The sequence below is a fragment of the Hippopotamus amphibius genome, chromosome 7 (genome assembly GCF_030028045.1).
Source record: "Hippopotamus amphibius kiboko isolate mHipAmp2 chromosome 7, mHipAmp2.hap2, whole genome shotgun sequence".
Lineage (NCBI taxonomy): Eukaryota > Metazoa > Chordata > Mammalia > Artiodactyla > Hippopotamidae > Hippopotamus > Hippopotamus amphibius.
The window spans coordinates 119876410-119897138 of record NC_080192.1 but is presented as its reverse complement, the minus strand read 5'-3'; the positions used below and the strand labels follow the sequence as shown (position 1 = coordinate 119897138).

At 43.2% G+C, this 20729-nt stretch overlaps 1 protein-coding gene across 4 annotated transcripts in view; it reads left to right on the top strand.

Annotated features, from left to right (window-relative positions):
* The window catches only part of CRIM1 (cysteine rich transmembrane BMP regulator 1), a 198984-nt gene that overhangs the window by 95371 nt on the left and 82884 nt on the right, over positions 1-20729 (top strand). For all 4 annotated transcript variants that reach the window (XM_057740812.1, XM_057740813.1, XM_057740811.1 and 1 more), the window contains one exon: positions 19228-19349. In XM_057740812.1, the coding sequence (XP_057596795.1) occupies positions 19228-19349 (122 nt within the window). The remainder of the gene's footprint in view (positions 1-19227; positions 19350-20729) is intronic.

Genomic DNA, 20729 nt, shown 5'->3' with positions numbered 1-20729 from the left:
AAAGAGGAGCATTTTAGAATATGCATCAAGTTATGATGACTTGACCTTTACCAGCGTATTTATAAAGAGCACTGCTAAGAAATTAGAGCCATTTGAGACCAAAACTGATTGTGTGGAGAATTCAGGGAGAAAAGCCCTTTACAGTCAGGACGGAGTAAGGTAAAGTATAGGAAACTTTAGCAGTAGAGGTTTACCTTCGGTGGAAGTCACAGCCTCTTTTATGTAGGATTTATTATACTTGCACAGACAAAGAAAGGAGTTTGTGGACCTTTTGCCCCTCATCTTAAAGAATAAATTCCTCCCTCCTTCATTCCCATCCAAATGGAATTGCCATTTCCAGTGAGTCTGTGTCACTCATTCAGGCCCCTGGCTGCCCTGTTTCAGAGTGAGTACTTGTTCACTTCATGGACTTTCCGAGTTGCCTGTTTCCAGTTAATTTTTTCATTCGGTTGTTCATTCATTCATGAATCATGAGCCGAGCTCTTCCAGGTGACAGACACTCCCTTCCAGATGTCCTTACGGTGCATAGATATCTCTTCATCCTGTTTAGACATCATTCTTCTTTGTGATATAATTATCATTTTTAATCCTTCCTTCCCTCATCTTGGTTTAGGTTTCCAAGCACCCTGCTAATTCTTTTCATCCTTTTCTCTCCTTTCAGTGCCAGAGTATGTTGTGAGATAAAGGGTAGCTTATCATCTACCTTTCAGGAGATAGTGAAAAGGGATGAGACTTGTGTCCCTGGGCTTGAAACAGGGCCTGAACGCTGCACGATGATGAAAAGGAAGAATGGGACTGTCTGTGGGGCTCAGACCACCTCACGGTCTTTGCGAGGCCCCTTGTGCATGTGTGCTTGTGTGCGCACCAGTGCCTCCCTGCGGAAGGAAACGTACAAAGAGAAAGTTATGTTGGATGCATTGATCAAAGGATGTCTTTGCAGGAAAGGAAAAACAAGACCGTCTTTAAGTAACATGTAGGTGGCAGCAACAATGACAGCTTAACTTGTAATATGCCTTGCTGTTTACAAAGCATTTTTTACTTTCGCTGCCCCCATTTTGTCATCTTTCTGACTCCATAAGGAATCTATAGATATGAAAACAGAGGTTGAGCGAATAAATGACTTGTGTGAGATCACAGATATTCTTTGGCACAGGGGACAGAGCAGGTCCAAGTCTTTAGCCCAGGTTCTTTGATTTAAAGCCCCGTACGCGCCACTGCAGTTTTTTGTTCTTTTTAATTGGAGTATAATTAATTTACGTTGTGTTAGTTTCAGGTGTACAGCAAAGTGAATCAGTTATACATATACATATATCCATTCCTTTTTAGGTTCTTTTCCCATATAGGCCATTACAGAGTATTGAGTGCAGTTCCCTGTGCTATACAATAGGTCCTTATTAGTTATCCATTTTATATATAGTAGTCCACTGCCATTTTTTAAGCAATATTTTATTGTTGTTTTCAAGTTCAGAAACTATATCAATGAATATGAGTTTATATCTCTCCGTCATATTTGTTTATATCAGCATAGTACATACTAACACAGTATACATGTTTTGGTTACTTGTTGCTATGTAACAAGCCACCCTCAAAAGTAATTCCTTAAAACAATGAAGATTTATTATTTCTCATCCCTCAGTGTGTTAATTGGGAGCTTCTTTTGCAGCCAGCTGGAGGGTCATTGGTGGCTGGAGGGTCTAAGGTGGCATCACTCACATGTCTGGGCTGGAAGGGCCCATCACCCCTGTGTGGTCCTTCATCCTGGCTCCTTCATATGATGGCAGAAACAAGGGAGGAAGTAGCAAAGCCTTAAAAGAGACCAGGAATTTGGAAGTCACATAACATGACCTCCATCACATTCTGTTAGTGCAAGCAGTTCAGGGGAGAGCGCTGCTTCAGAGTGGGACAGTGGATTCCACCTCTTGATGGGAGAAGCTGCAAAGAATTTGTGACCATTTTTAATCTACCATAACATACATGTCACCAAAATAGGGCCCCCCTTTGGTTTCGTTTTCTGATGAAAGTTGGTGGCGTGCTGCAGCTCTGTGACCTTCTTTCCGAAGACTAATGTGCTTCTGGCCCTGGGGCTCAGGGCCCTCCTTTGCCTCAGCCACTCCCTTCCTGCTTCTCCCTTCACTTGCCAGTCAGCAGTTCACCTGGGAATAGATACATGATTTAGGAGCCTCTGAGCACCACCTCAGCTCTAAGCATCATTTAGTCGACCATTATTTTTAACTCCTCTCCTTATCGAATGTGGCGACCACCTAGTTAAACTTGGTCTTCTCTCATCACACAGCAGGGAATGCCATTTTTGGATATCACAAGATCTGCCTGATCAAACCAGGTCAATTTTTAAAACAAACAGAAAAAAAAAAAACTTTGAAAGATATACATCATAATTCCTCTTGGTAATGGTGGATTCTGGAATGGATGGTTGTCTGAGAGGAATGGACCCCCAGCTGTGGTTGGAGGGTAGATCCAGCCTGGGCTGTATACCTCTGTGCATCCCATGTCCTCCTGCGTAGGCCAGCTTAGACGGTTTCTCAAGAAGATAGGAGGCTCCTAGATCACCATTTTTTTTTTCCCTTTACACTCCTTACTCTTTGCTACCCCCCCATATATGTGCTACCTTTTAAAGTTTTTCCTTTGCCTCTGTAACCTTTCACCAGGTTTTTTAGATACAGGTTCACAGGGGAGGAATTAACTAGTTAAAAATCTGAAAAATAATACCTTTGCTGTATTCCCTTTCACTATAAGTCACATGGGTTTTTCAATACCCTTATGCCTTTTGCTTTGTTAAGTAGCTATTCTTATGTTTTTATCAAGACGGTAAATGCATGCAATATGTTATTGACAGTCACCCATTCTAAATTTATTTCAATGAGATTTGTCCAACTTTTTGTTCTGAAACATTCTGTTATCAATTTCTGTCTCTAAATATGCATTCCTAAACAGTTATTGAGAAAAATCCAACCCAGTTATTTCGAGGTGGAAATAAATTAAGTCATTGTTTATAATGTTCAAAAACTTAAAATAGGGTTCCTCCTGGGTTATGTGCACTGTGTATCAAGCCAGATTCCCAAGCTCTCTCCTGGCTCCAGCCTCTCTCTGACTAAAGGGTCTAATTCTCTTCCAGAACCTATATCCATAACATTTATATCTCTTGCTTTCTGAGACTATACTGAAAATCCTCTTTTATTTTAAAATCAAGATTTGGAAGCATTTTCAAGCTTTTCTTCTTAGTCCAAAGTAATTAAAACTTTTAGATTACTGTTAGCTAAAATGTTGACTAATATGTGAGTTTGGTTTTCTCTAAAAAGTTTAATAGCGTTGGATTCTGAGTACAATTCCAGTGAAAATGTAGCTGAACCTAAATCCTAGCGCCCCACCCACTCACAGGAGGCAGGTTGTATGGCTCTCCCAGTTCAGGAAGGGTCATGCCTGCTGAGTGACAGAGCAAGGGTTTGTGAGCACAGATTACCAGGTAGCACTGTCCCCTGTGGCCCTGAGTTCACTCCCCTTCCCCAGCCGCACCACTCAGGAGACCTGACATTCCATGTCCTACACTTTCTTTTACATTGTAGTCTGTGAGCAAATGTGTACATGTGAATAGATCCTTCAGCAGCTAAAGAATACTCCTCCACCCATCACCTGGTGCCGTGCAGAGAGAGCCCGTGCCCAGATGCTGAGTTCTAGAATCCAGGTCCACTTCTGCATGAATCTGGACAAGCCTCTCACGTCATCTGGGACTATTGTCTTACCTGAGAGAGAAGGAGGGGAGGGGGGATTTGATGATCTCAAAAGTAACTTCTATCTTTAAATTCTTTGACTTTTCCCAAATCCTTTGGTGGGGGCAGGGGACGAATCTGCTTGTGGTAGGTGATTCCTGGGAAAGAAAGGAGAAGAAAAATTTTTAAAAATCCCAGGACACAGAAGATAATGGGAGAGTTATATGGTTTTCATCTTGATAGGAAGGGGATAAAGTCCAAAGGAAGTCATAAAAGAGTTACGGTTACTTTTTTTTTTTTCATTTTCTTTAAAAAAAAAAAAAAGGCAAAATGAAATAAATTTTTAGTCTAATAAAATTATTAGACTAATAATTTAAACCAGAATAATCAGAACTGGTTGAATTGTGAAAGCTGAGTGGTAATCCAACAAAATGGATGGCCTGTTGGTTAACGGCTAGTTGAATATTGCTAGTTTTTTGTTGTTTTTTTTTAACATCTGTAAATAGATTGCCCCTTATATAGCAGGAGCAGAGATGGGCTGGCCAAAGGCTGAATCCGTAAGATAAGAATTTACACTATTAAACTGCTTTCTAATAGAACGTGGATATCTCTGCCTGTCCGCCTGCCTTGATGGTTGTGTTGTGGGCAGGGTGATGTGTGTCGCATCCTCCTACCCCTGCATGCTCACTGGTGTGAATCCATCAACCTGTGCATGGCTGCTGGCTGGCTCCCAGTACCTGCTTGTCCCCAGCTGTTGCTACCCCACTTTGCTTAAGGTAAAGTCTGTCTTTGTCTCTCTTCCCTGTCACTCTTTATCTAGCTTCTCCATGTTTTTATTGCATTTTTATTTCACACTAACTTGTGTATACACACACAGAGAACATGATATTTGTGGAAGAGTTTTAGATTCTCTGTTCCTAACTTTATGATTAGACCATTTCTTTCTATGTCTCTTAAAATAAAAAATGGTCTACTGAGTTAAGTTCCCTTTTCTTTGTTCAAGCCTCGGTTTTAGTTCTGTCTTATAAGACATTGACCTTAGAAGACAATTTCTCACTCATACCGTGTCATATCATAATAGCTCCAAACACTGTAATTCCAGGAAGGGAAATAAGATAAAAGGAAGGATGCCCAACCCCGTTGTATCAGAAAGATACATCAGATATACAGCCCAGAACGAAGGTCATGAATTTTCTTTCCTTTTACTATGACATCTAAATAGTCATACTTTGCTGCTTCAGGCTGAAAATCCAGGATGCTTAGTTCCCATTTCTCCATCCTGATTTCTTTGTGGTCTCAAGAAAATTTGTCTTATTTGTACTAAATTGTATTATGATAATAGAGTCTAAGCAGATTGCTGTGTGCTGTTTCTTGTGACTAGATGTAGATATTTAGAAAAGAAGCTTTCTGGGGTTTCAGAATTTACAGCCTGAAATTGACTCACCCTGAATGAAGCCAGCAGAATGGAAACTTTGGCAGGTTGTTCCTTCCCTTCAGAAGTGCTTGAATTACATCAAAAGTAATCTAACCACAAAGCTACAGTGAGTGAAAACAAGGTGCGGATTTGGAAATGCTCAGTTAAATGGCCAAGACTCATTGAGAACCTCATGGGAGACAGAGATCACTGGGCTTTGGTGGTGATGAATAAGATAGGGCCCAGGCTTGAAGGAACTCAGTATGTTAGAAATATCACCTCCGCCAGTCTCAGAAAAGCCTCAGACCTTTGGAAAGTAATAAGAAGGGAACACACACACACAGACACACACACAGACACACACACACACAGACACACCCACACACAGACACACACACACACACACCCCTGCCTTCCAGAAAAGAATCAACTAGTGACTGGATTACTACCAAATACTGTATACTTTGTTTAAAAAAAAGTGATGAAGTAATAGGCAGGCTTTAAATACAAACTAAGAAATCAAGGACCTCAAAAAGCACATGTGCGCGCGCGCACACACACACACACACACAGAGTCACTGATGACCATTTTTCGTATCCCTCCATGTTTGCCTGTAGTTTCAAACTTGGAATCTACAGGTCCCATCTTACAAAGAAGGCCTGTTGTATTCCTCTGCTCCATTAACATCTCTCTGCTTTTGAGTAATAGTCTTGGAGGGACAGTGTCAAGAGTCCTTTAACTTTCTCTTTGCTGCTACACTTACACTTGGGTGATTCAGCTTTCCAGAGCTCCCCAGTCAAGTCTTGACTGCAGAGCCTCAGCCTACCGTTCTGCTACTTGACGCCTTTAGGAAAGTGTTGAGGGGCCAGGGGGGGCGGGCAGGAGGATTGATTACACAAGGGTCAGGAACACGGAGGACAAGACTGTCATCACAGGGCACATCAGCCCAATCAGACACGGATGTCAAAGCCAGAAACGTCCTGCAGGTGGTTCAGAAAAGGCAGGTTCCTTCTCAAAGCTCAGGAGATCCCCACTTAGTTCTTTGAGACAGTGTTACGTTCTTTAGATCACCAAATAACAGTTATTGTAGATCCCCAGCTCTTAACAGTGTGTTAGGTAATTAAGTTATCATGCTCACAGAAACTAACCAGTGGAAATTATCCCTAAATATTGATTTTCAAAAGGACTTTATCAAATTAGGAACCTTGTAATTACTTATCATGTCCATCTGTTCCCAGTACCTTGTTTTGAAGAAGATGGCACTTAATAACAGTTTTAGGTGTTTTTTGTTTTGTTTTGTTTTTTAAGAGTAATCTATTAGTAGACAAATTTGTCTAGTTCACTTTTTGGTTTTCCCTTTAATTTGAATAATTTATCCAGCTGCTTTTGGGAAATAAAATTAAGTTATACAATATGTAAAACATGGATTAGCATAGCAGAGATTTAAAACATTCCTGACTTTTGACATGCTATCATGGTAGCATGGTAGTTTAAAAACTCTCTGTTTTTAAACACATGCAGAAAAAGTTGGAAATATATTTGAAGCCCTTCTTTCTCAACTAGGAAAAGAACGTCTATTCTGTTGCCCTCTGTCACAGTAATTTTTGGCCCAAAAGAGCAAGTCAACTCATGACTAAAAAAGCCAGTCTATATTAAACTCTGATGTTTTTAAAACAAAATAATTGTAGGAATTCCATGTTATTATTGGACTTATCCCCAGAGTGAAGAAAATATGCTTTCCTAGAAGTAAAGCCCTTGCCCATTGGAGATGAACCATCTCCCTAGTAGAGAGTTTAATTTGTCAATAATTCACTTCAGATGTGTAAGCCCTGCACTTCCTATGCTAGTGTGTTATGTCTTTTGCGTTTCACCATGCATTTGGCTAGTGTCTAGTCTTATTTTGTATTTGTTTCAGTCCTGAAACAAAGCTCAGGGCTCTCTCAGAGGCTTGCAACTTGATCTGAGTGAGCCTGGCCATGACCAGACGATAAATACATGGCCCTCCAACTCTTAGGCAAAGAAAGTAACTCAGCTGAATTCCAGAAGCCTTTCAATAAGGTTGGAAAGTGGAATCCACAACCTGGATAATATTGAACCTCAGAGGGCTTTCCCCATGCACCCTCATTTGATATCATCATCGTCATGACACAGCTGAATGGAAGAACAGCTGCAGACAGTTCTGCAAAAATGTTTTGTGAAGTTGTTTACGTAACTAATAAGCAAATCTAACATGTTAAAAATCCTACCTCTTTTGGAAATGCCAAAAGCAACCCCAAATTTTGTAGACTATATTCTACTCTTCATTTGCACCTTTACATAGGATGTAAGTGATGACTCATCATTGTGTAGACACAGTATGCAGAGGGTTCAGGGTTGTATTTGCCCAGCAGAAGTTTAACTGCTTGTCTGCAACTCTGAAGGTGGAGACAGCTGGTTTCTCTTGGACTTGATGCTCAGTCTGTTGTGAAAGTATCACACAGACAAATGCATTTTAAATGATCCTTTCCTGATTTTGCCTTTGTTTGTGTGTCATGACTCTTATGACAAGATGATGGAGTACTTTGAGCCCCATAACTAGATTATGGATTCTTGAAGACTCGTATGACACTTCCTAAGACATTAGATTATGTACTTTTTGAGGTCAAGGATGCACCTTATGTCTCAGTCTCATCATTGCCTACCACAGGTGAATACTCAGTATATGCTTTTAGTTAAGTTTATAGATACTTAAGCTGTGGCAGGTCCTAGCATCAGATCCCATAGTGTTTTCAGTCTGTGTAGAGAACAGATATTTGAGTGTTTACCACGTACTGGATGTTATGCTAACCTTGTAAGAATAAGATGTAGACACTGATGTCAAGGAGTTTGCAGTCTAAAGGGAAGGCAAACTTAGAAAATGGTGCGATTTAAAGGGCTACGTGCTTTAGAAGTAGAACTGTGCAAAAAAGAGTAAGCTCATAGAGCAAAGAGATACTGATTCGGATTTGGAAAACTGTTAGATTTGACTTTTGAGCTCAGTCTTTAAGAATGAGTCAGAGTTCACCAGATGGAGAAAGAGGAAAGGGCATTCTAGGCTATTGTGGTCTTTGATTTTTTTTTTAAATAAATTTATTTTATTGGCTGTGTTGGGTCTTTTTTGCTGTGCGCAGGCTTTCTTTAGTTGTGGTGAGTGAGGGCTACTCTTCGTTGTGGTGCGTGGGCTTATTGCCGTGGCTTCTCTTGTTGCAGAGCACGGGCTCTAGGCACGTGGGCTTCAGTTGTTGCAGCACATGGGCTCAATAGTTGTGGCTCACAGGCTCTAAAGCGCAGGCTCAATAGTTGTGGTGCACGGGCTTAGTTGCTCTGCGGCTTGTGGGATCTTCCTGGAGCAGGGCTCCAACCCGTGTCCCCTGCATTGGCAGGGGGATTCTTAACCACTGCTCCACCTAGGAAGCCCCTGTGGTCTTTGATTTTTAAACTTTTAATATATCTTGCAACTTAAAACATTAGCACTAATCCTACCTATCTTTATGATTCAAGAAAAATGGAATTCATGACAATGTTGGGTTTTTCCCTTAGATAACCGTGCCATCCCTTTGCAAGGCTACATCATGTGTTCAAGATTTTTATTACTTTCTTATTGCTTTCAAGTAAACATACTTCTTAGTATGGTATGCAAGGCCCCTTGTTACCCAGCTCTGATCTATCTCACTAGCCATGTCTCCTGCAAGTTCCCCCACAATATCCCCCAGTCCCCATCCCAGCACATAATATGCTTCTGGTGGCTGAACCATTTGTTCCACCCTAAACACACTGTATTCTTTCTTGCCTCTATAAATGTGAGTAGCTTCTTGCCTCATCTTGGAATATCTTTCCCTCCTCCCCCACTTCCCCATGTTGGATGGACACCTCCCATCTGTGCGCACTCATACTCCCCTACTCACCCACATACACACAGCATCAGCTCTTTGTACCTCGAGTTGGAAGAGTGATCCTAAGGGATGAATGGAGGTCTTTAGACGCACGAGGGACTCCAGTGTTCAAGATGTAGCATAGATACCGCCAGAAATGTGCTTTTTTTGTTGTTTTTTTCTTTTTCTTTCTCTACCAGCCATCAACAGTTTTGGGTATCAGCACAGAGGAAGTCATTGGTTTGAATCACAGTTTGCAGTTGGCAGCCTTTGGGCTGAATTTGACCCCAAGACATGTTTTCTTTGATTTACCTTTTTTTTTTTTTTGCCATCTTTAAGTTAGTCATCAACATTTTAAAAGTGGGATGCTCATGTAAAAGTCTGGCTTCTCTTGAGCAACTGGAAGGTATAGCAACAGTGACTGTACGTTTCTGCATGGAGTGAGTAGTGAAGCCCACTTAGAGGGCACAGACACTCTAGAGTTGTCTACAACATCCCATTTCCCTTTGAATGGAGACAGTCACGTTTGCCATCTCTGGGTGTAACTGAATTCAGGCTGGTGTCAAGGGACGAGATACGGTTGGAGGTTAAAGGGGCAGGAAATTTAAAAGTATCATAAAGGTAGTGGCTCAGGTATTATGCCATGGGTTTGGTGCTGTATTGTTAAGGAGAGACCATCAGGATGAGGCCCAGGCTAAGAAGAAAAGGGAGAGATTTAGAAGTAGACGTCTCAGGGAAGTTGAAGAGTCAGTATGGTGGGAGCCTGGGCCTGAGAGAACTGGAAGGAAGGATGAACCATTGTGCTCAGCAGCTAGGATGTCTGGCTTGAAATTTGAGAGAGCAGTGGCTGGTGAAGTAAGTGGCTGAAGTGCAGGGGGCAGCAAGGGTCACTGGATTCCAAGAGATCAAGTGAGGTCAGGATATTGAAAATGCTTCCTCCACATAGACCCGGAAGCTTGCAAATTATAATGATATATATAAAATAGCCAGCAGGTGTTGCATGCTTCTGTGTCCCAGGCATTTATCCTGGGTACTTTCCACATAGTGTGTTTAATCCACATAGCAGTCCTATGAGATATGGGTACTTTAATCAGCCTCATCCTACATGCAGTACAAGTGAGGCTTGGAGAAATGATGTGATGCCCAAGGTCATACAGCTCCCAATGGCCAGAACTCAAACCTAAGACTGCCGGATGTCAGAGTACATTCTCTGAACCTCCACCCTCATAGGAAATAGGCAGGAGACAAAGCCACAGAGCTGGGGGGCCTGCGTGAGGCGGGAAAGCAACAATATGGGGCTAGCCTGTAGTCAACTTGGAGAACACTGGCCTCCCTTCCAGCCCAGGTGAAGGGTGCGTGTGGAGAAATTCATGGTCTCACTGTAAGGAAGTAGTGTTTTCGGGAGAGCCAGGTAAGGGTTAGGACAGATTTGAGTGGTGCACTCTGTGATGATGTTCAGATGCTGAGAGAGGAAAGGGTGGGGAAGGCAGAGCAGTGAGCTTGGAAGGATGCGTCCTTGGGAAGCAGAAATAGTTCTCTGTGGGGATGTGCATTCACTTGAGGACGGGAGACCAGAGGACCTTGCACTTTGCACTGATGATAAGAATGAGAGGTCTGGGAATCGACAGCCTGCAGGGATCCAGTGGACGAGTGCTCAGAGTCAGCTGTTTCAGCACCAGCTCAGGCCGCAGGCAGCTCCGAGGAGCTGAAGGAGCATTAGTAGCCCAGACAGTGGAGGATTTGTCCAGATTGTCAAATAGGAGGTTTATTCCTGATGTCATTAGTGTTTGTTCTTTACGTGCTCCAGTGGGGAGACAGAATAGTCCACATCCCATTGTGTTCTTTTTTTTTTTTTTTTTTTTAATTTCTTTTTTGACTGCGTTGGGTTTTCGTTGCTGCACACAGGCATTCTCTAGTTGTGAGGAGCAGGGGCTACTCTTCATTGTGGTGCACTGGTTTCTCATTGTGGTGGCTTCTCTTGTTGTGGAGCACGGGCTCTAAGCACGTGGGCTTCAGTAGTTGCGGCATGTGAGCTCAGTAGTTGTGGCACTCAGGCTCAGTAGTTGTGGCTCATGGGCTTAGTTGCTCCGCAGCATGTGGGATCTTCCTGGCCCAGGGATCAAACCCGTGTCCCCTGCATTGGCAGGTGGATTCTTAACTACTGCACCACCAAGGAAGCCCCCCATTGTGTTTTAGGTTATGATTGTATATATCTGACACCTCCCTAAACCAGACTTCCTAAATGGAGGGCCAGGACCCCATGTATCCCCAGCCCCACCCAGTTGAGTGCCTACTGCATGCACACACTTGGCAGATAGTTACGGGATCACTGCGTGTTCACCAACAAGCTGATCCCACATTCCAAAACATCCATTTTTCTTTTCTTTTCCTTAAGATTTATTTATTATTTATTTATTGGCTGTGTTGGGTCTTTGTTGCTGCATGCAGGCTTTCTCTAGTTGCAGCAAGCAGGGGCTACTGTTGGTTGCAGTGTGCGGGCTTCTCATTGAGGTGGCTTCTCTTATTGCGGAGCACGCACTCTAGGTGCATGGGCTTCAGTAGTTGCAGCACGTGGGCTCAGTAGTTGTGGGACACAGGCTTAGTTGCTCTGCGGCACGTGGGATCTTCCCAGACCAGGGATCGAACCCGTGTCCCCTGCATTGGCAGGCAGATTCTGAACCACTGCACCACCAGGGACGTCCTAAAGCATCCATTTCTAAAACAGTTGGCTAATCCAGCCCTGAAATGGGAGCACCTGATGTTTTTCTATTAAAATGTACTGTCCCCACCAAACCCACTCCTCCTCCTTCCCAGAGTTCAAGGTGCCGGTTTCCCCTCCTTCCTGCTTTTCTTGCCTGAGTCTCTGTGTGCCTCTATGGTCCCCTCTCTGCAGCCGTCCTGCCCACCACGTGAGCACACGCCAGTGTCTTTCCCCCAGGCCTGGGGAGGTGAAGGCAAAGAGCCTTCCTGTCCTGGGACGTGGTTGTTAGCAGGTTGTTGGGCTGAACTGAGTGCAGTTCAGGATGCCTGCCAGATCCCAGCTCTCACGGTTCAGCAGGCGCACAGGCCCTGTGGAGGCTTCCCAGCTGTGTGTCTCTGCCTCTGGTTCCCCTGCTGCCAGGAGGGAGTCTCTTGGGAAGTGCCCCAAGTCTCTTCTTTATATAAGCAGTCGCGCTGGGGAGATAACCTGTGTAAAGTGCCCTTGCTCTCTCCTGACCGCATCTGCTTACCTTGGGGCTTGGCTCAGGAAGATACTTTACAGATCTTCTAGGAGCCACGTGGGCCCACAGCTTCTGTTGCCTTATGATTTATACCGCTCTTCTCTCAAGCTTAGCACCTAAAGATAAGTTTCCTGAGCCACAGGCCAGCCTTGAGGGTCCAGCCATAATCATCTGCCCCTTGAGAAAGCTAGGAAGAGGGCAGCTCTAACGACTGTGTCATTACAGGCTTACAGTGGCCTTTGCTTTTACTACTGACACCGTGAGGTAGGAAATGCCGAGGAATATTTTACCCGCTTGCCCCCAGTTGATGCCGTCCCTGTGCTGGGGCATAGTCTTCCGTTGCTCCCCACAGAAAAAAGCAAAACATGACGACAGCCAGAAATGCAGAGTGGTTTTACTGTTGTCTTCGAATGGAAAGTGGTGAAGGGCGTGGGGTTTCTGGTTTCACAGGTGAAAAGGGAAGCGGGGAGGCCTCTGGAAGGAGGCCTGTGATCCTCAGAGCTGGCGATCCTGGCTGCTGCACCTAAGGCGCCTGGGTGGTGGAAATGCAAGACAGCATGGAGCAGTGAGCTGGGGAAAGGGTGAAGGAGAGTTTGTTACTTAGTAGTCAATCTTACAGCAAGACAGGAGAAACATGGTGATCCTAAGCAACTTCCACAGGGAGGAGTGCAGTTTTCCATCAGAATAGTGGGACCCTCAGGTGGGAAACCCATTTCTTTTTGGATGTTTTATTTGCAGTCTTCTTCTTTTTTTTTTTTTAAACTTTATACATCCCTAGAAAGAGGTAAGAAATTTAATCAATAGAAGGATAGTACATCAAATTTAATTAAAGTTGAAACTATTTATAGAATAGGAATATGTTTTATGTGTCATTATAACTTCTGTTGCTGACAGTTATTTCATTATTACACTGTGTGGAATCCTGGTAGTACACGTGCTTTGCCCTTTTTAATTCCACATTTATTCTTGTTTTCTGTGTAAAGGGAGCACTCCCTCCCACCTAAATAGAGACGATTTTGATGTATAGACAGTGATTCTCCCCCTTTGAAGGGCTCAGCACTCAGTTTGGATGTGGAAAAACCCAGGATTGGGAGACATGTTTGCAGGGACCTCACTGAGTTGTTTTCCTTCCAGGAAGGGGCAGGGAGAAGGATCTGCTTGGGGAAGATGAGGAGTCAGATAGTTTGCTGCTTTGCTGGGTGGTGGCAGGAGTGGCAAAGAGGGTTCCTCTCCCCACAGCATCTTCTTCTAACTCCCTATTATTTAGCATCCTGTACAGTTTCTCTAGTCATTCTGGTGAAACAAACTATTGATTCTTCAACTTAGTTATGAAGGCATGCCTGGTGCTGTGGAGATGCCAGCATTGGGTATATTGTTTCTTCTGCATTCCCCTCCAAAAACAAAACAAAACAACATCAGAGACAGGGCCCATCTTGAGACGGGCCTGAAGGTTGAGGGGCTTGGTGAGGAGGAGGGGATGGAGGAGGCAGGTGTGGAAGGGCAGGATTGTGATGCGCTCCAAGGACAGGATGGAGGCGAGGAGAAGACGCAGAAAGGGATGAGTCGGGATCTGACCATTGCAGGGATGGGAATGACAGTAATGGAATCATGGGATTTTGTAGTTAGAAGGAAGCTCGTTAAGGTCCAACCATCTTGTTTCATGGATGAGAAAACAGAGTATCCCAGAGTTTAAGTGGCTTGCTAGCAGTCATCCATCTTCTGGTGGATGATGGTATTGGATAGTAAAGTTAGTATTTTCTTCACTCCACGTGTCTCTCAGTTGGAGGCAACTGTGTTCAGGCAGGAAGGAGGCTTAGTAAATGATCAAGAGCAAGTGCTACTAATCAAAAAGTGCTACTAATTAAAATGATAAAACTAGCTGTACATAGCTTTTTCCAATGGAAAGTGCAGATTAAACTGTGATGATTGAGACACTGCACCCTTAGGAGCAAGTTGTTCAGAAAGTGGGTCCCAGATTCCCTCCAGTGGAGTCTCCTGGAGAGCTCATTATACAGGCAGACTCTGGAGCCCTGCCCCAGACTCTCAGAGAAACAGTCCTTGACTCTGGTACCCTGGAATCTGCATTCTAAACAATTCCATAGTCTTTCCCTCCACATACTAATTTTGGAAAGTGCTGTACTGATTAGCTCTGAGTCTAAAATTTATAAAAATAAAAACTATAAAAACAGTGTGTGGCCTAACCTCTGACTTATTAGCGATGAAAAAAAATTCTTTCTTCCAGATTATTGTTTGGATGTCCTTATGTCATTCATTTTTTTCATTTATAAGACAAAGAAGACAAGCTCCTGCACTAGGGGAATTCATGGGAGAAACAGTAGGACAAGTGGATCCTCTCCAAGAAGAGAGAAAACTAATCCTGGTTGCTTCTTTGATCAGAGAAGGCCTTGTAGGGCAGTGGCCTTAGGGCTGTGTGGAATTCGCCTGGGGCAAAAGAGAGGCAGGGATTTGAGGCAGAGTGGATGCTGCGCTGTGACACTGAGTGGTAGGGGTTGGGGCCGGGGGGATTCAATGAATGGCAGATTGCCATTGTTACTCTAGTGTGCAGAGCATGTTGAGGAGACAGTAGGATACGGACACTAGAAGATAAATGGAAGCTAGACTTGGGAGCACCTTATGAGCTGTGCTAGGACTCTGGCCTGTCTGGGACTGTCTGTGGACACCAGGAAGCAAAGGAGATGAAGGGAAAGCATGAGCGTGCACTGCCTTTCAGGCTGCAGAACCAGCCACTGTGGGCCTCCTAAGGAGGGGAGTGCCCTCTAGGGGCTTAGATGATTTTTCTGAGTGCTGTTCATCTTTGTATTCGGGCACCTGCATGCCCACTAAGTTGGAATCCATTTCCTACTGGAGAGGGAAAAAAGACAGCTTCACCACCCTACTTGGCTGCAGCTGTGATTACATTATGCAAACATTTTATTAATGTGGTATCTTGATTGATGATTATATTAATACTGAGGATAACATTAAAGGCTTGATTTTTCAGGCAAATTGCAAATACAAGTTGCTTCTTATTGGAGGTTAAAAAGCCCCTAGTCCATGATTCTGTTTGTATGAATTGACCAAAATAGGTAGATACATAGAGAAAGAACAGACATTCATGGTTGCCAGGGGCTGGGAGAGGAGAAATGAGAAGTACAGTGTTTCTTTATGAGATGATGAAAATGTTCTAAAGTTAGGTAGCAGTGATGGTAGTAGCATAACCCTGTGAATGTAAATACCATGGCATTGTGTATTTTAAAAGGGCGAATTTTACAACACATGAATTGTATCTCAATAAAGCTGTTATTTTATTTACCTGTTTTCTTTAAAAAGCCCTTAGCACTTCTGCTCCAGGTGTCCTAAGAGAAGTATAATATTTGGGGTTTCAGAGAGGAGCTATTATCTGAGGTCGGCCTGGAAGACAGATGGTATCTAGACAGACGGCTGGAGATGAGAGCTAGATGAGGAGCGTTCAGGAGGCAGTGGAGTGAGCAGTGCAAAGGCAGCAAAGGGAGGGCCTGTTTGGAGAACAGGCAGTGACTGTAGCATCCGGAGAATGAAGAGAAATACTGCGAGATTGAATTCGAATCAAGATCTGTAAACTTGAGAGTGTTGAATGCTAGGCTGAGGTGGTGATCAGTTAAATGAAGAGTAACAGAAGGTTTCTGACTACAGAAGTACAGGAACTGAGCCATAGGATGGGTGTGGCATGAATTGGGAGAAGGAGAGACTTAGGTGAGGGGAGAACAGGTTGAAACTTGGAAATTGGAGGAGGGGAGGTTTTACAAGTGAGGGGTAAGTGTGGACATCAGTTCACTCCTCAGTTAGTCTGTTTCCTCAGCCACTAACCCACATGTTTTCTCCATCCCATTGCTTTCTCTTTTTCCAGGCATTGGGGTAAAGGGTAAGAGAAAGATGGGGAGGAAGGACCAAAAAATGAATAAGAACGAAGAGGAAAGGCGGTGAGGGTGAGATTCAGTTCGCGGGCTTCAGTTGTTCTGTAATCCAGCGTTTCCTCTTCATGACTCACTGCAAGAGACTCTAGTCGCTTCTAGTGAAAAACACAGACTAGGAAACCTTCCTTGATTTCAGATCCGTTGATTAGGCTGCATACCTCACCATTCCCGTCTGGGAAAGGGAAGAGTACCTACCTTCAGTGTAGATGAATCAGAGAAATCTTATCTTTAAAGCTACATTGGACTCAACATAATTTATAGACACAGTAAATTTCCTTAGCAAATAAGGGTCCTGATGAGGGCCCCGTTTGTTCCCTGAGAAAGTGTGTTCACATATCTGTCGAGAGATAACTCACGTGAGTTACGTTATGTTGAACTCTCTGCAATTGCTATGTGACTATTTTCGATCTGCAAAGAAAGTAGTTTGTTAAAGTCTCAACCTAGTAGATCCTTGCTTGGTAGGTATCTGATGTGAGCCCAGATTTTCCCCTTTTCTGTTCCCTTCATAAGTTCCTTCTTTATTAAGGTGCTAATGGTCTTGAACATCTGCTAGTCTCAGGTTCGGGGAAGCTGTGAGGAGTCGAAAGGTGGCAGTGAGTAGGGAAGGCTTGCCAGGGGGCTGGTAGAGAAGGGAAAGGAGCTGGGAGGAAGCCCACCAGCCAGAACCGGGGCATCTGAATCCTTGGATCTTTAGTGTGCAGTCATTCTGGGTTTAGAAATGAAAATTCAACTTAAAGGGTTTTCCTTTCCAAAGTGGGTTACTAGCCAGTTATGCAGTTTTAGATCTTTTGCAACATGCTGGAAACAACCTATATGAGTCTGAGAAAACAAGAGAGGTATTTAATTGTCGGGAAATAGGTCAAGTGTAAAAGGGGGAAAAAAAGACTTAGTGCAAGCTGAGTTATGGTTTTCACATTGGTGTGATTTCTGACAGCCCAGCAGAAAGCCTGGCATGCAAGTGCACACAGTGTTCAGTAAAGGTCTCTGAAGGGTTGAAGGGCATCAGAGGAGGTATTTGTTGGTCAATCGTATGCTCCCTGGTGTTTAACTTAGAGTGATTTCCTAGAACACATCAGTGGGAGAGAAGGGGAATCCCCAAAGATGTGGCAGATTAGTCATCTATTTTTTTTTTTTTTTAATTTTATTCCTACCTATGGTTTTACCCTGGAGTAGTCATCTGTTCTTGTAGGATGCTTTCATTGTAATTACATCCAGATACTGGGATCACGGCGGAGCCTCTCAGTGCTTTACCCCCATTAAACTGTAAACTCTGAAGAGTTTAAATTGTACAGAGTGTCAAGTGCGGTAAATGTAAATGATATACTGTTACTGTAATGTCACAGGGACATGATCATCTGCTTAAAACTGCAGTGGCTAGGCACATAAAAATGAGAGACTGTGGGATAACCTTACTGGAGACTAAAACCTCAGTTCATATTTACACAGCCGTAGAAGGTGATTATTGTACGGGAATACAGATTATGAATCAAGAGCACCCAGCTTTGCTCACAGAAAACAGCCAAACATTTATTTTAAACCATAGTCAGAAATACCATTGCAGCAAAATTTTAATTACCTAACACCCTCTTCTCTGATATAGTCCACATATAACCATCTCCCCATGTGGAAGAAGCCTGAGAGGGGATATTCACACCTTGCCAGTGGCTTTAATGGTGTTTGGTGCGAATTTTAACTTAATTTGTTTCCTTTTTAGTTCTATGGTTAACTATAAATGTCATTAAACCTCTGGGCCTGATATGAAAGTACTTGTGGAAGACAGTCATATTTTAATTTATGTACAATTCAAAGAAAAATAGCAGAACAAAACAATCAAGAAGAGGGAAAAAACAGAATTAATGAATTAAAGTGTTAATAGTTCTTCCCTCCTGGGAATGTTACCCTTTCCTGATCTTGACCTCTCTGGTACATAAATACCCACATACTTATATACCCACATACTTCCGGCAAGGATGTCTCTTTTTAGGATGCCTGCCTTTCACTCCTGTCGACCTGGGAACTCCCTTAGTCACCCTCTCTACCTCTGACCCACACTTCCATTGCCAGGGGAGTCCCAAGGCAGAGCCTAGCTGCTCCTTCCTTGTATTACATTTACATCCTGACACCCTGCTGCCCTGAGCGTCTCATTTCCTGCCTCCTATTTCATTGTAACGCTTCAGCATCAGGCGATTGACAACATCTTTCCCTCCTCTTATGTTTTCCTGCCTCTTATTTTCCTATTGTCAGGCAAATTTTGCAGTGGAGTTGAAGTTGAGGGTGAGAGCCAGCAAAGGCACTTTGCATTCATGCCTGTAGAGAGAAATGTGCATGTGCAGCTTAGAAGATGCAAAACATTAAGACTTTCAGCTTCCAAATAGCTGTCACAAAGTCCACTTGCTAAAGCTTATGCCCTTTATTTATAAAGAGCTCCTCAGCCTTCAGTCAGAGTTTTCTTTTCTTATACACAATTACATATTAATTACTGTAGCTCCAGAGAAGGATGCTACTAGACACAGTCACATTGATAAAAAAAAATCTGAAAAGCTAATAAGCTATTAGTTGAAAGAAGAGTCAGAAAAATTGCTGAAAAACACCTAAAGGTCAATAGCAACAAAGCAGCAGCATAGAATCATTTAACGCAGAAGCACATTCTGTGTCAGCCCATGCAAGCATCACTGATTTCTGGAGTAACAAGATAATGTATGCATATAAAGATGGCCCTGAGTCATCAAGAAAATGTTATGCTCAATACCAGTCTGGTTAAGTAAGAAATGAAGTAATGCATTTTAGGAATATTTCTGTCAAAATGGTTAACATTAAATATCTGGGCGTATACTAAGGAGATGAGCCTTAGTCATTTGGAATGCCAGTTATGTTAGGACCCGCTCCCCATTCCCCAGTGACACCAGATTAACAGGACAGTGTCATAGAGGGGTGAATAGTTTGCCGCAGCCGCTTTGTTTGTGGTCTCCCGACTTCTATGTTGTTTATTCATGGGGTTTTCCTTCCCTTTTCTTTGGTTTCAGATGCGAGTGTCTCTCTGGCTTATGTGGTTTCCCCATGTGTGAGGTGGGATCCACTCCCCGCATAGTCTCTCGTGGAGATGGGACACCTGGAAAGTGCTGTGATGTCTTTGAATGTGTTAATGGTACGTGGGGTTTCTCTTGTTCTCAGATAGTGTACGTTTGTGCAGGAGGAGGAGGAGGAGGAGAGGGGGAGGGAGGGTTCAATCTTGCTGCTTCTGTCTTTTAAAAGGCAGAGAATATACTCAGGGACTTGGTGAAACTCAGAAAGAATAGTTGCTTAAGATCCCACCATGCAGTAGAGAAAGAAAGGTAATCATCATCCCACACGTTAGAGCATTTTGGAAATGTAATTGCAGACTGCATGTAGCCATCGTATTCTGCTATGTTTCAGTAGTTCAGAAATTTTAGGATTGCAGGAAAAGGATCACAGAAAACGTGGTCGTATTCTTCCTGTCATTCAAGACCTCATTCCGCTGCTGTTGGAGGTAACCTATGTCACTGATGCCACATTGGAGCGACCACATTTTGAAACAGAGAAGACAGTGTTCCTCTAGTTTAGCATTTTCATACTTAGAGGAAACACCTCTGGCCATTTCTTGGTCAGTAGTATCGGCCTAGCTGGAGCTGGAACCTTGTGGACTAGAAAAATGATTCTTTGGTCACAAGATTCCTTCAAATAGAATCCGGCTGTCTCCCTTTCACCTTTCAGTAGGGGTTTGGTGTGTGACGACCTGGCGTTTATTGAATTTAGATGCTAGAAGGGAGGAGAACCTAAAACATGTCCCTCCATTTGAATTTTCAGAAGAAAAACAAAGAATAAACTCAAGCAAGTGAAATGTCAGTAGTTTGAGAGAACATTATTTAGTCAATACCTAGACACACAGGAAAATGACTTTGGATTTGGACAAATACAACAAAATTACACATATAGAAATGTCCGTATGAACTGCAGCCTATAAGAAATCGGGGTTCAGATTTTCTGCCCTCCTCCCAAGCTGCCCCTCCCCCATAAGGAAAGATTATATTAAAGTCCAGACCTGTTGCACTGAATCCTGTAGTTTTTAGTCCAGTGGCCACGTGTTTTGTTTTGTTTTGCTTTGCTTTGAAGAAACACTTGGAGATACGGCTTTGTGGTTAAAAGAGAACATAGGCTGGAACTAAATGACTTCAGTTTGAAAATTAGTTGCTCCACTTAGTAGCTGTGTAACTTTGGGCATCCCTTGGTCTCCCTGGGGCTCAGTTGCCACATCATTCAAGTGGAGTAAATAACAGTAAATTAAATGAGGTTTTATATGGGAAGCACTTGAAATTGTGCCTCAAGAGCAAATAGTCTTTGCTAATTTTGTGTGCCTACCTCCTGTTCACATCCAAGGACGCTGTTCTTTGGACATTGCAGGGGGATGGAGAAGGTGAGGGGAGCTCCCTGACTTAAAGACCTTTATTAAATACAAGCACGCAGGGAGAGGTGCAGGAAAAGTTCCATGTGCATAAATCTCTTCTCA